General features: G+C 42.8%; 1 protein-coding gene across 4 annotated transcripts in view; it reads left to right on the forward strand.

The window, feature by feature from the left end:
• adck1 (aarF domain containing kinase 1) overlaps positions 1-16,640 on the forward strand; it is a 111,610-nt gene that overhangs the window by 60,868 nt on the left and 34,102 nt on the right. For all 4 annotated transcript variants that reach the window (XM_058399731.1, XM_058399729.1, XM_058399732.1 and 1 more), the window contains exon 7: positions 860-976. In XM_058399731.1, coding sequence (XP_058255714.1) covers positions 860-976 — 117 coding nt within the window. The remainder of the gene's footprint in view (positions 1-859; positions 977-16,640) is intronic.

Consider the following 16,640-nt stretch of genomic DNA (forward strand, 5'->3'; position numbering starts at 1 on the left):
GGGTTTTATTGGGTCGATGTTAAATATTTTCTCTGTAGTAAATTTGTATTTGGGGCGATGGGTTTACGCTCTCTCTCTCTCTCTCTCTCTCTCTCTCTTTCTTTCTCTTTCTTTCTCTCTCTCTCTCTCTCTCTCTCTCTCTCTCTCTCTCTCTCTCTCTCTCTCTCTCTGGATTCTCTTCACGCACCGAATTGAACTTCACCGTATTTGAGTTATTTCTCATTCTAAGTGTGAGCAGTTAGGTCAGTATAAGTCATTTCAAGCTCATTGTAAGTGTACGCAGTTATTTGTGCAAACCTCTCCGGTCAAGAGCACTTTATGGGGTAAATAATCTATCACAATCACCGCCGAGGGCTTTTCCCAAAAGCCAGGGTTTATTTCTAATAAATAACAATAACACCTCACCAGAAGTCTACAGGTTTCTGACATCAGAAAATAATTTGGACGCAAAGATCCCTGGTTCTGGATTCTGATTGGTCAGAAGGTGTTGACTGACAGCTTGTTACACAGACCATTTACTGATAGAATTTTTATTTATTTATTTTTTTTAAAATCTGATTAAAGAACATTATCTTGTGGCCATGTTTCATGCACAGGAAGTGAAATGACTCTCGGCAGTTCCTCGCTCTGGAGGTTCAGAAACCCTCAGGATCACAGTTTTGTCTTATAAACTATAAAAAGCAGGATTATTAAAGCAGTCAATTAAAAAAAAAAAAAACACCCGGTTAATTAATCTGCCAGTCAAATCAGCAGCAGGAAATATGACAGAGATCAGCAGTGTAAGTTCGAGTCCTGCAGCTTCCGTGACTCAGTCATGTTTCCTTCCTTTCCTTATTGAATTTTTTTTTTTTAATTGCAGGTACCAAAGATCCACTGGGAGCTTTCAACCAAGCGGGTCCTGACCATGGACTTTGTGGAAGGGGGGCAGGTGAATGACCGCGAGTACATGACCCACCATGGAATAGACGTCAACGAGGTGAGGGAAGCCTGCTTATCACCAACGATCCCTCGGGTCTCCGTATGAACGTTTCTAATTGCCATCGCGTCCCACTGCGCCGACGTTAGCATTCGAATTAGAGAACTCGTGAATATTAATGAATGAGTCATTTTGGGAAAACAATGCGACGTGCTGAGGGATCTTCGCTTAGTGTCTCAATCTTGTTTTGTTTCTCTCTTAATCAAGTTCAAAAGCTTTTTAGAAATGATGCATGTTTAAGTTCCTTGTATTCAAAGCCATGCTGCCAAAGCTCACACAGCTGCGTATGTTAAAATTTATAAAGTTAAAATGCTCATTTTAAATGCATAGTATAGTTTATACCTTCAAGATTACCAGATTTTTCCTGATCAAAAACTCAGAGACAATCTTTCTCAAAGTCTTTAAGCCTGATTAACAAAAAACAGGATAGAAAATGCTGACCGAAGACGAAGATTTTCACTATTAAAAGTGATACAATGTAACGTCAATGCAATTTAATAATGAAAAGCAAAAACAAGATAATATATGAATGAAAAAATAGTTGAAATAAATCTATTACAATTCTTGTATATATATTCCAATATATTACGACATGAATCGTCCTAGTTGTAGATTTAAGTGAGCCGTGAATAGAATAGAACATATTAATATGCAGCATTTTATTTTAAAATATCTTTCTAATATAAATTCCTCCGCTGTTGCTGGTTGATTTCTATTTATTTATTTTATTATCTTGTTTATCTATGCGCACAGAGGATGAAGTAGACATGCTTCGTGACCTGACAGGAAATCTCAAGCAAAAAAAAAAAAAAAGTTCAATAACGCAATATAGATGAAGTTTCATATGTACTGATAGACCAAGAAGATACACAAACAACACAATGTAAATGAGAAGAAGCCAGCAAATATCACTAGCATCGTCCACTACATAGCGCTAGATGAGCATCGAACGTGACACATGGCATGAAACCTAACCGTGTTACGACCGTACAGCTCCGAGAAACACTTCCTCATAGGGATTTTCACACAATGCAGCATTAATCACCGAAACAGAATGAATAACGAGTCTCATGTTCTTCATGAATGCAGCACAGGTTGGGTTTTAGTTCAGGTAACAAACCAGAAGTGGGTTCGCTTTGTGTTTCTGTTCCAATGTGGACAAAAGAGATGAAACATCCGCTGGAGAATTTACTGGTTTACGGGGACTTGGCTGTGTTACAGTGTGTTCTGTTAATCATCATCTGTGTTAATGTTTATAATGATGTAGAATTAAACACATCCTTCATTCTGATCACGAATACATACTTCTGAGTGGAAATATTCACTGGAAGTATATTAAATAACTGAGAAAAAAAACACCTGGTTTTATCTCCGAAATATGTTGAGACGGTAAAACAGATTCGGATGTCCTCCGAAAGCCGCGAGGATTAGTAAATGGAATCTCCCGCTTTTGTGTGACTCTTCCTGCTGTTATATTTAATCAGGCTCGATTTGTCTGTCGGAAATTAATATGCGCACGCTGCATGTGGGTTTGTTTAAACAGCAACGTCTCCTTATCATCGTGCACAGGCATCAGAGGACGTGACTGACAGGTAAACACAGGCACAGCTAAAAAAAGACGACACACCTTTAAACGACGGGTAGGAGAAGAGCGTACACAGATACATGCCAAACACACACACAGACATAAATATACACACACATATACACACACATACTGTATACACAACACAAACACCTCGGTGTGATGAAAGCTTCCACCATGAAGATTTGTTGATTCGTTTTTTCTTCTCCACCACAAAAACGTCTTTTTTTATCCATTTATACACTATATAGCCAAAAGTTTTGGGATGCCTGCCTTTACATGCACATGAATGTAATATGGAGTTGGTTTCACAAGTGGTTCCACAAGGTTTAGGGGTGTGTTAATGGGAATTTTTGACCATTCCTCTAGACGCTCATTTGTGAGGTCAGGCACTGATGTTGTGATGACAAGAAGGCCTGGCTCACAGTCTCCTCTCCAAAGGTGTTCTGTGGGGTTGAGGTCAGGACTCTGTGCAGGCCAGTCAAGTTCCTCCACACCAAACTCACATGTCTTTATGGACCTTGCTTTGGTCACTGGTGTGCAGTCATGTTGGAACAGGAAGGGGTCATCCCCAAACTGTTCCCACAAAGAGCATGAAATTGTCCAAAATGTCTTGGTATGAAGCTGAAGCATTAAGAGTTCCTTTCACTGGAACTAAGGGGCCGAGCCCAACCCCTGAAAAACAACACCTGAATTCACTGATTTGGAGGGGTGTCCCAAAACTTTTGGCAATATAGTGTATATACACACGTTTTTAAGTTTTTGTTAAATGTCCATAATAAAACCTTGAGATCTATAACTCCACCCCCTCTGTCTCACTCCAGCAGAGCACATGTTGAACGTTAACAGGAATAATAAAGATGAAGGTGTTTTGGTCATCGTCAGCTGTGTCCTCTGTGTCCAACTGTGTCCTGCATGATCTTGAGCCTGCTCTGAGCAGCTCTCATTAGTAATATCCAGCTTATTCAGTGCAGTAAATAAAGGGAACACTGTAGCCATGCGTGTTATCAGGGCTGGAACCCGGCCTCGGCATTAGCCAATGATCAGCAGAGTTATTAGACAGCTGATGAGATAGATATGGAACCTAATAAATGACTGAGTCCTCCTTTGAAAATGGATAGAATTATTAAGCGGCTGTGGCACCTCAGAGCCGCCGCGTGGGAGCTGGCGTGTAAGTAATCAAAAGATTGATGATGGTCGAAATAGACTTTTCTCTTTTCGCTTCACCGCCGTGATCGGAATATGTGAGTGGGTGGTTTTTTTTTATCAGGTCCTAAAAAAAAAACCCCCATCATAAAGGTTTTTGTGTGTTTGTCTGCGTCAAAGAAAATTAGCTGAATTAGTGGGTGGCTTCCTGATCACCTCTGAGTTCTGCAGTGCTGCGGGAATTATTTTAAAATGTTAATAGATTCATTTGTTTTTTATTTTAAATGTCAGATTTATTTTATCCTTATTTAATTATTGATTATTTATTATTTATAATTCATTTTAATTGTTGTTTTTAATGTATGTTCATAAATGTTGCTGTTGTTACTGTTATCATTTCTGTTGTTATTGTTATGGTTGTTGTTGCTGTTGTTTTAACTGTTGTTGTTGCTGTTGTTATGGTTATGGTTGTTGTTTTTGTTGATGATGATGCTGCTGTTACAGTTGTTGTTGTTGCTTTTGTTATGGTTGTTGTTGCTGCTGTGATTGTTGTTGTTACTGTTGTTATGGTTGTTATTGTTGTTGTTACTGTTATTGTTATGGTTGTTGTTGTTGTTACTGTTGTTACGGTTGTTGCTGTTGTTACTCTTGATGTTATTGTTGTTGTTACTGTTGTTGCTGCTGTTGCTGTTGTTACAGATGTTGTTGGTGCTCTTGCTGTTGTTGTTACTGTTACTGTTGTTAATGTTGTTATTGTTGTTACTGATGTTGTTGCCGTTGGTAATGTTGTTACAGTTATTGTTGCTTGCTGTTATAGTTGTTGTTACTGTTGCTGTTACAGTTGTTGCTGTTGTTATAATTGTTGTTACTGTTGCTGTTACAGTTGTTACTGTTGCTGTTACAGTTGTTGCTGTTGTTACTGTTGTTGCTGTTGTTACTGTTGTTGCTGTTGTTGTTGCTGTTGTTACTGTTGTTGCTGTTGTTACAGTTGTTGTTGTTACTGTTGTTGCTGTTGTTGCTGTTGTTATAATTGTTGTTACTGTTGCTGTTACAGTTGTTGCTGTTGTTATGGTTGTTGTTGCTGTTGTTACTGTTGTTGCTGTTGTTACAGTTGTTGTTGTTACTGTTGTTGCTGTTGTTATAATTGTTGTTACTGTTGCTGTTACAGTTGTTGCTGTTGTTACTGCTGTTGCTGTTGTTATGGTTGTTGTTTCTGTTGTTACTGTTGTTGCTGTTGTTACAGTTGTTGTTGTTACTGTTGTTGCTGTTGTTATAATTGTTGTTACTGTTGCTGTTACAGTTGTTGCTGTTGTTACTGCTGTTGCTGTTGTTATGGTTGTTGTTTCTGTTGTTACTGTTGTTGCTGTTGTTACAGTTGTTGTTGTTACTGTTGTTGCTGTTGTTATAATTGTTGTTACTGTTGCTGTTACAGTTGTTGCTGTTGTTACTGCTGTTGCTGTTGTTATGGTTGTTGTTTCTGTTGTTACTGTTGTTGCTGTTGTTACAGTTGTTGTTGTTACTGTTGTTGCTGTTGTTATAATTGTTGTTACTGTTGCTGTTACAGTTGTTGCTGTTGTTACTGCTGTTGCTGTTGTTATGGTTGTTGTTACTGTTGCTGTTACAGTTGTTGCTGTTGTTACTGTTGTTGCTGTTGTTATAATTGTTGTTACTGTTGCTGTTACAGTTGTTGCTGTTGTTACTGCTGTTGCTGTTGTTATGGTTGTTGTTGCTGTTGTTACTGTTGTTGCTGTTGTTACTGTTGTTGCTGTTGTTACAGTTGTTGTTGTTACTGTTGTTGCTGTTGTTATAATTGTTGTTACTGTTGCTGTTACAGTTGTTGCTGTTGTTATAATTGTTGTTACTGTTGCTGTTACAGTTGTTGCTGTTGTTACTCTTGATGTTAATGTTGTTGTTGTTATACTTCTTTCTTCTTCTACTTCTTCTTCTTCTTCTTCTTCTTCACTGATCAGGTTGATTTTTGAACCACCGATGTCTCATAACCCCGTGTTCAGACTACCACACTTCCTTTCTCTCAGCGAGGTGCTTCCTCTGCAGTGATGACTGATGAGTGCAAAAGTTTGCACACCCTCAGGGCAAAATGGAGATTTATAGCAGGAGGAAGTATAATAATAGACTTTATATTTGGTGTTAGGATTCACAGATGTTCCTTTCTTATCACAAGTAACAAAGATGGACAGATTTCATGTCCTGAAGCGATTAAAATGTTTTTATTTATCTGTTTATAGTTACATTAAATTTTCTGGCTTGTACATTATTGTTTTTATAGCAGCAGCTTGTGTAGGGGCTTTTATCATCAGATGCTGACTATAAACCTAGTGTGTAAAAATGTGTAATAATAATAATAATTTAATAATAATAATAATAATGATGATGATAACAATAATAAGGAGTTAAATAAGTAGAGTGCTCGCTGCTTAAAATAGTCCAGCACTAAATCTTTCCAGCTTTAAATTTTGAATGAACTCATCCTTAAAATGTGAGTTTTTACAGCTGTCCTTGGCTCTGACCGACTCGGAGACACTAAACTCAACTACGTTACGTTCTGCTTGTAAAGTTCTTACGCTTTGTTGTGACCGAGAAAATTAATCTGCAATAATAGCCTTGACTGGGAGGTCACACGGCACAGGGCAACACATACACATACACACACACACACACACACACACAGTAATGACTCTCCGTCTGGTGTACAGGTGTGCAGTGGGACTGTGTAAGCGCAGCATGGTGTGTGTTCAGTGTCAGTTACAAACACACTCTGAGGATGATTCATGTACATGAAAGGGAATGATGTTAACCTCCTACAGAGTCGCTTTATTCAGATGCTCTCTCTCTCTCTCTTCTCTCTGCTCCCATCTTTCGTTCTCTTTTTTTTTTGGTGTTGTTACTGTTGTTGTTGTGTTTTTGTTGCTCTTGTTATTTTTGCTGTTGTTGCTGCTGTTTTGGTTGTTGTTGGTGCAGCTGTTGTTCTAGTCGCTCTTGTTGCTGTTGCTGCTGTTATTATTGTGGCTGCTGATGTTTTTGTTGCTGTTGTTGTTGTTATAGTTGCTCTTGTTAGTGTTGTTACTGTTGTTGTTGCTTCTGCTTTTTGTTGTTGTTACTGTTGTTGTGGTTATTGCTGCTAATGTTGTTCCTTCTATTGTTGTTGTTGTTACTGTTGTTATTGTTGTTGTTGCTGCTGTTGTTCTTTCTTCTTCTTCTTCTTCTTCTTCTTCTTCTTCTTCTTCTTCTTCTTCTTCGTATGTTTTGTTTGTTGCTTCTGCTGCTGTTGTTATAGTTGCTCTTGTTAGTGTTGCTGCTCTTGTTGTTGTTGTTTTTGCTTCTATTGTTGTTACTGGTTACTGTTGTTAATGTTGTTGTTGCTGTTGTTGTTACTGCTGTTACTGTTGTCTTCTTCTTCTTCTTTTTCTTCTTCTTCTGTTCTGTTTGTAGCTTCTGCTGCTGTTGTTAGTGTTGCTGATCTTGTTTTTGTTGCAGTTTTTGCTGCTGTTTTGGTTGTTGTTGCTGCTGTTGTTATTGTTGTTGCTGTTATTGTAGCTGCCAATTTTCCTCTTTATTTATTTGTGTGTTTGTGTGTTTGTTTTCTTGGTTAAAAAATTTGACCAAAGAAAACCAAAAACAAAACAAAACAAAAACAAATTCTGGTGGCTGATATTTCAACATGTCCCTGATTTCTGTAATTCTGAAACGTCTTTATTTATGCTCCAGACGAGAAACGAATTTTCTAAAGCAGCCTTAACATCGTGTACTCTACGGAGCACTGACACTCACTCACTCTCTTTCAGTGCGCTTGCAATACCTGATTTGTCTGCTGTAATTTTTTCAGTATCAGTAACTATATGCGCAGTTTATCAGTGTGAGGATCGGTGCTCCTGGTTCTTCATCATCACGCGTGATGACGGAGATGCAGACGCCTCTGACAGCGTGGAATAGATCGGGAACGCTCCGGCTTCTTTTTTTGCGTACACGACACCACCCAGATGAGTGTTTTGGCCTCGCTGAATGACAAATGGAATAGAAGGAATTAATTGACATTAGGGAAGGCAGGCATCTCTTTGAGATAATTTGTTTGCAGTGCGTGTTGTGCGGCTGGCGCTGCCGAGCTCTGATTAATGGGAAGCGTGGCTGCAGCTGGCCTTGACGATGCGCTCGCTGTTGTTTTACATTAGCAGTGTGTAATGGAGGGGTTTCGTGAGATATTCAGTGCTGGTGGTATTCCGTCTTGTTCCTTTCTCTTTTCCCAGCTGCTCGGTAATACAGTGTGTAATTATTATTGTTATTATTATTATTATTATTCTTATTATTATTCTTATTATTATTAACAGCGGGGATGGGGTTTTTTTTGCACCGAGGTGTTAGGACGGGTCTCTCATCGTGCCCAGCACTTGTCAGAAAGCCTCGCAGTTGTCAGTATTTAGGTCAAACAGAGCCGTCCTAACAGGAAATCCCAGCTGACAAGCGCAGCCGAGGTGAGATATTAGAGGAGACAGCTTGCCTGAGACGGGATGACATGCGGACAGATTGAAACAAACACTCCTCCGAGTGCCTGAAACTCAACGCAGGCCATTAACACGGCTATCCCTCTCTCTCAGACGATACGTTAAACATTTCGATACGGAGGCATAGTGAGGTGCAAAATACCATACACATCTGGATATGTAGCATATTTAGCCGTAGAGTTGCGATAAACCTTTGGATACGGACCGAGGCACAAAATATGATAAACATCTGGACAGGTGGTATATTGAGGAGTAACCATGTGCTAAGCATCTGGATACATAGTATATTGAGGCGTAAAATGCAAGGAACATCTGGATACGTAGCATATTGAGGCACAATAGGTTGAACATCTGGATATGTGGCATATTGAGGCACAAAACATGCTAAACATCTGGATATGTAACATATTGAGGAGTAATGACAGGCTGAACACCTGGATATGTAACATATTGAGGAGTATTGATATGCTAAACATCTTGAAATGTAGCATACTGGATGTGTAGCATAATGAGGAGGAACTATGTGCTAAACATCTGGATACATACTGTAGCATATTGAGACACAAAATATGATAAACATCTGGACAGGTAGTATATTCAGGAGTAACGATGTGCTAAACATCTGGATACATACTGTAGCATATTGAGACACAAAATATGATAAACATCTGGACAGGTAGTATATTCAGGAGTAACGATGTGCTAAACATCTGGATACATAGCATATTGAGGCATAAAATGTGAGAAACATCTGGATATGAAACAAAATAAGTTGAACATCTGGATATGTAGCAAATTGAGGCACAAAATATGCTAAACATCTGGATATGTAACATATTGTGGAGTAATAACAGGCTGAACATCTGGATATGCAGCATATTGAGGAGTAACAATGTGCTTAAAGTCTGGACATGTAGCATATTGAGGAGTAATGATATGCTAAACATCTGGATATGTAGCATGTTGGGGAGTAACGATGTGCTAACCACCTGGAAACGTAGCATATTGAGGAGTAACAATACACTAAACATCTGGATGTGTAGCATATTGAGGAGTAATAATGTGCTAAACATCTTACACAGTATATTTAGGCACAAAATATGAGAAACATCTGGATATGTAGCATATTTAGCCGTAAAGTTACGATAAACCTTTGGATATGGAGCATACTGAGGCACAAAATATGATAAACATCTGGACAGGTAGTATATCGAGGAGTAACCATGTGCTAAACATCTGGATACGTAACATATTAAGGTGTAACCATACAATACACATCTGGATATGTTCTCCTGGTGAGAAGGCTTGTTGTAAATCCAGCTGTGTCGTCCCGACCGCAGGCCTGATTTCTCTGAGACAGGGCAGAAATGTGATGAAGAGACATGTGTTGTCTAAGTGTGTTGGGCGGAGACAGAGTGTCTTCGTGACCCACGCGCCCGTATCTCCCGCTCAGATCTGCCACTTCAGCTGCTCACGTGCCAACCTCAGAGCTGCATCTGATTAGATTTAGTGTCACGCTCCGGTAAAAGCCTTTCTCTCCGCCATGCCTGTATCGATCAGCTGCAAACTGGCCAGATTACGACAGGAAGACTCGAATAAATCTACTTTTTTGGGGGGGAGATGCAGTTAAAGCCCACGACAGTGACTTTATAGTGTGTGTAAATAATCACACACAAGTGTTTCGTTTTGCACAGAAACAGTGAGAGACTGAGAGAAACAGTGAGAGAGACAGTGGGAGACTGAGAGAAACAGTGAGAGAGACAGTGGGAGACTGAGAGAAACAGAGAGAGACAGTGGGAGACTGAGAGAAACAGTGAGAGAGACAGTGGGAGACTGAGAGAAACAGAGAGAGACAGTGGGAGACTGAGAGAAACAGAGAGAGACAGTGGGAGACTGAGAGAAACAGAGAGAGACAGTGGGAGACTGAGAGAAACAGAGAGAGACAGTGGGAGACTGAGAGAAACAGAGAAAGACAGTGGGAGACTGAGAGAAACAGAGAGAGGCTGAGAGAAACAGAAAGAGACAGAGAGAGAAAACCTCACACACCAACCTCATATACCAAACCTCGCACACCAACCCTCAGAGACCAAACCTCACGCACCAAACCTCACACACCAAAACCTCACACACCAAATCTCACATACCAAACCTCACACACCAAAACCTCGCACACCAACCCTCAGAGACCAAACCTCACACACCAAAACCTCACACACCAAATCTCACATACCAAACCTCACACACCAAAACCTCGCACACCAACCCTCAGAGACCAAACCTCACACACCAAACCTCATATACCAAACCTCGCACACCAACCCTCAGAGACCAAACCTCACACACCAACCTCATATACCAAACCTCGCACACCAACCCTCAGAGACCAAACCTCACACACCAACCCTCATATACCAAACCTGAGAGACTGAGAGAAACAGAGAGAGACAGTGGGAGACTGAGAGAAACTGAGAGAGACAGTGGGAGACTGAGAGAAACAGAGAGAGGCTGAGAGAAACAGAAAGAGACAGAGAGAGAAACGGTGAGAGAGACAGTGGGAGACTGAGAGAAACAGAGAGAGGCTGAGAGAGACAGAGAGAGAAACAGTGAGAGAGACAGTGGGAGACTGAGAGAAACAGAGAGAGACAGTGGGAGACTGAGAGAAACAGAGAGAGACAGTGGGAGACTGAGAGAAACAGAGAGAGGCTGAGAGAAACAGAAAGAGACAGAGAGAGAAACGGTGAGAGAGACAGTGGGAGACTGAGAGAAACAGAGAGAGGCTGAGAGAGACAGAGAGAGAAACAGTGAGAGAGACAGTGGGAGACTGAGAGAAACAGAGAGGCTGAGAGAAACAGAAAGAGACAGAGAGAGAAACAGTGAGGGAGACTGAGAGAAACAGAGAGAGGCTGAGAGAAACAGAAAGAGACAGAGAGAGAAACAGTGAGAGAGACAGTGGGAGACTGAGAGAAACAGAGAGAGGCTGAGAGAGACAGAGAGAGAAACAGTGAGAGAGACAGTGGGAGACTGAGAGAAACAGAGAGAGGCTGAGAGAGAGAGTGGGAGACTGAAAGAGACTGAGAGAGACTGAATGAGACAGAGAGATACTACAAGAGACAGAGAGACACTGCAAGAGACAGAGAGAGACTACAAGAGACAGACAGAGACTGAAATAAACTGAGAGAGAAAGAGAGAGGATGCAAGAGACAGGGAGATACTGCAAGAGATAGAGAGAGACTATAAGAGACAAAGAGAGCTGTGAGAGGTAGATTTTTTTGTGGGGATTTAGGAAAAAGAGACAGGTGCTTCATAATTATACCTCAATAAAACATCATTTGAGTGACATCTAACTGCCGCCTCACACACCAACCCTCACACACAAACCTCACACACCAACCCTCAGAGACCAAACCTCACACACAAACCTCACACACCAACCCTCAGAGACCAAACCTCACACACAAACCTCACACACCAACCCTCAGAGACCAAACCTCACACACAAACCTCACACACAAACCTCACACAACAAACCTCACACATGAAAACCTCGCACACCAAAACTCACACACGAAAACCTCACACACCAAACCTCACACACCAAAACCTCACACACCAAACCTCACACACCAAAACCTCACACACCAAACCTCACACACCAAAACCTCACACACCAACCTTCAGAGACCAAACCTCACACACCAAAACCTCACATACCAAACCTCACACACCAAAACCTCACACACCAACCCTCAGAGACCAAACCTCAGAGACTAAACCTCACACACTAAACCTCAGAGACCAAACCTCACACACCAGACCTCATATACCAAACCTCACACACCAACCCTCAGAGACCAAACCTCATACACCAACCCTCAGAGACCAAACCTCATACACCAACCCTCAGAGACCAAACCTCATACACCAACCCTCAGAGACCAAACCTCACACACAAACCCTCAGAGACCAAAGCTTACACACCAAACCTCACACACCAACCCTCAGAGACCAAACCTCACACACAAACCCTCAGAGACCAAAGCTTACACACCAAACCTCACACACCAACCCTCAGAGACCAAACCTCACACACCAAACCTCACACACCAAACCTCACACACAAACCCTCAGAGACCAAACCTCACACACCAAACCTCACACACCAACCCTGAGAGACCAAACCTCACGTACCAAACCTCATACACCAACTCTCAGAGACCAAACCTCACACACCAAACCTCACACACCAAATCTTACACACCAACCCTCAGAGACCAAACCTCACACACCAACCCTGAGACCAAACCTCATACTCCAAACCTTACACACCAACCTTCACACACCAACCCTCAGAGACCAAACCTCATACACAAACCCTCAGAGACCAAACCTCACACACCAAAATCTCACACACCAAAACCTCACACACCAAACCTCACACACCAAATCTTACACACCAACCCTCAGAGACCAAACCTCACACACCAACCCTGAGACCAAACCTCATACTCCAAACCTTACACACCAACCTTCACACACCAACCCTCAGAGACCAAACCTCATACACAAACCCTCAGAGACCAAACCTCACACACCAAAATCTCACACACCAAAACCTCACACACCAAACCTCGCACACCAACCCTCAGAGACCAAATCTCACATACCAAACCTCACACACCAAACCTCGCACACCAAACCTCACACACCAACCTCATATACCAAACCTCGCACACCAACCCTCAGAGACCAAACCTCACGCACCAAACCTCACGCACCAAAACCTCACACACCAAATCTCACATACCAAACCTCACACACCAAAACCTCGCACACCAACCCTCAGAGACCAAACCTCACACACCAAACCTCATATACCAAACCTCACACACCAAACCTCATATACCAAACCTCACACACCAACCCTCAGAGACCAAACCTCACACACCAACCTCATATACCAAACCTCACACACCAAACCTCACACACCAAAACCTCATACACCAAACCTCACACACCAAACCTCACACACCAAACCTCACAGACCAAACCTCACACACCAACCCTCACACACCAAAACCTCACACACCAACCGTCAGAGACCAAACCTCACACACCAAACCTCAGATACCAAACCTCACACACCAACCCTCAGAGACCAAACCTCACACACCAACCCTCAGAGACCAAACCTCACACACCAAACCTCATATACCAAACCTCACACACCAACCCTCACACACCAAACCTCACACACCAACCCTCACACATCAAACCTCAGAGACCAAACCTTACACATCAAATCTCACATACCAAACCTCACACACCAAACCTCACACACCAACCCTCAGAGACCAAACCTCACACACCAAAACCTCACATACCAAACCTCACACACCAAAACCTCACACACCAACCCTCAGAGACCAAACCTCAGAGACTAAACCTCACAAACTAAACCTCAGAGACCAAACCTCACACACCAGACCTCATATACCAAACCTCACACACCAACCCTCAGAGACCAAACCTCACCCACCAAACCTCACACACAAACCTCACACACCAACCCTCAGAGACCAAACCTCACACACAAACCTCACACACCAACCCTCAGAGACCAAACCTCACACACCAAACCTCACACACCAAAACCTCACACACCAACCCTCAGAGACCAAACCTCACACACAAACCTCATACACCAACCCTCAGAGACCAAATCTCACACACCAACCCTCAGAGACCAAACCTCACACACAAACCCTCAGAGACCAAAGCTTACACACCAAACCTCACACACCAAACCTCATATACCAAACCTCACACACCAAACCACACACTCCAAACCTCACACACCAACCCTCAGAGATCAAACCTCACACACCAAACCTCATATACCAAACCTCACACACCAAAACCTTGCACACCACACCTCACACACCAAAACCTCACACACCAAACCTCACAAACCAAAACCTCACACACCAAACCTCACACTCCAAACCTCAGAGACCAAACCTCACACACCAAACCTCATATACCAAATCTCACACACCAAACTTTGCACACCAAAACCTCACACACCAAACTTCACACACCAAACCTTACACTCCAAACCTCACACACCAACCCTCAGAGATCAAACCTCACACACCAAACCTCATATACCAAACCTCACACACCAATCCTCATATACCAAACCTCACACACCAACCCTCAGAGACCAAACCTCACACACCAACCCTCAGAGACCAAACCTCACACACCAAACCTCATATACCAAACCTCACACACCAACCCTCAGAGATCAAACCTCACACACTAAACCTCACACACCAAACCTCAGACTCCAAACCTCAGAGACCAAACCTCACACACCAAACCTCACACTCCATACCTCACACACCAAACCCCACACTCCAAACCTCACACACCAAAACCTCACACACCAAACCTCACACACCAAAACCTCACACACCAAACCTCACACTCCATACCTCACACACCAAACCTCACACTCCAAACCTCACACACCAAACCTCACACACCAAACCTCACACACCAAAACCTCACACACCAAAACCTCACACACCAAACTTCGCACACAAAACCTCAGAGATCAAACCTCACACTCCAACCTCATATACCAAACCTCACACACCAAACCTCAGAGACCAAACCTCACAAACCAAAACCTCACACACCAAACCTCACACTCCAAACCTCAGAGACCAAACCTCACACACCAAACCTCATATACCAAATCTCACACACCAAACTTCGCACACCAAAACCTCACACACCAAACTTCACACACCAAACCTTACACTCCAAACCTCACACACCAACCCTCAGAGATCAAACCTCACACACCAAACCTCATATACCAAACCTCACACACCAATCCTCATATACCAAACCTCACACACCAAACCTCAGAGACCAAACCTCACACACCAACCTCATATACCAAACCTCACACACCAAACCTCATATACCAAACCTCACACACCAACCCTCAGAGATCAAACCTCACACACTAAACCTCACACACCAAACCTCAGACTCCAAACCTCAGAGACCAAACCTCACACACCAAACCTCACACTCCATACCTCACACACCAAACCTCACACTCCAAACCTCACACACCAAACCTCACACACCAAACCTCACACACCAAAACCTCACACACCAAACCTCACACTCCATACCTCACACACCAAACCTCACACTCCAAACCTCACACACCAAACCTCACACACCAAACCTCACACACCAAAACCTCACACACCAAAACCTCACACACCAAACTTCGCACACAAAACCTCAGAGATCAAACCTCACACACCAAACCTCACACTCCAACCTCATATACCAAACCTCACACACCAAACCTCAGAGACCAAACCTCACACACCAAACCTCATATACCAAATCTCACACACCAACCCTCAGAGACCAAACCTCACACTCCAAACCTCATATACCAAACCTCACACACCAACCCTCAGAGACCAAACCTCACACTCCAAACCTCATATACCAAATCTCACACACCAACCCTCAGAGATCAAACCTCACACACCAAACTTCACACTCCAAACCTCACACACCAACCCTCAGAGATCAAACCTCACACACCAAACCTCATATACCAAACCTCACACACCAAACCTCACACTCCAAACCTCACATAACAAACCTCACACATGAAAACCTCGCACACCAAAACTCACACACAAAAACCTTGCACACCAATCCTCACACACCAAAACCTCACACACCAAACCTCACACACCAAAACCTCACACACCAAACCTCACACACCAAAACCTCACACACCAACCTTCAGAGAACAAACCTCACACACCAACCCTCAGAGACCAAACCTCACACACCAAACCTCACACACCAACCCTCAGAGATCAAACCTCACACACCAATCCTCAGAGACCAAACCTCACACCAAACTTCACACACCAAACCTCACACTCCAAACCTCACACACCAACCCTCAGAGATCAAACTTCACACACCAACCCTCATATACCAAACCTCACACACCAAACCTCAGAGACCAAACCTCACACACCAACCTCATATACCAAACCTCACACACCAAACCTCATATACCAAACCTCACACACCAACCCTCAGAGATCAAACCTCACACACTAAACCTCACACACCAAACCTCAGACTCCAAACCTCAGAGACCAAACCTTGCACACCAAACCTCACACTCCATACCTCACACACCAAACCTCACACACTAAACCTCACACACCAAACCTCAGACTCCAAACCTCAGAGACCAAACCTCGCACACCAAACCTCACACTCCATACCTCACACACCAAACCTCACTCCAAACCTCACACACCAAACCTCACACACCAAACCTCACACACCA

This window comes from Hemibagrus wyckioides, linkage group LG09 (assembly GCF_019097595.1).
Source record: "Hemibagrus wyckioides isolate EC202008001 linkage group LG09, SWU_Hwy_1.0, whole genome shotgun sequence".
NCBI lineage: Eukaryota > Metazoa > Chordata > Actinopteri > Siluriformes > Bagridae > Hemibagrus > Hemibagrus wyckioides.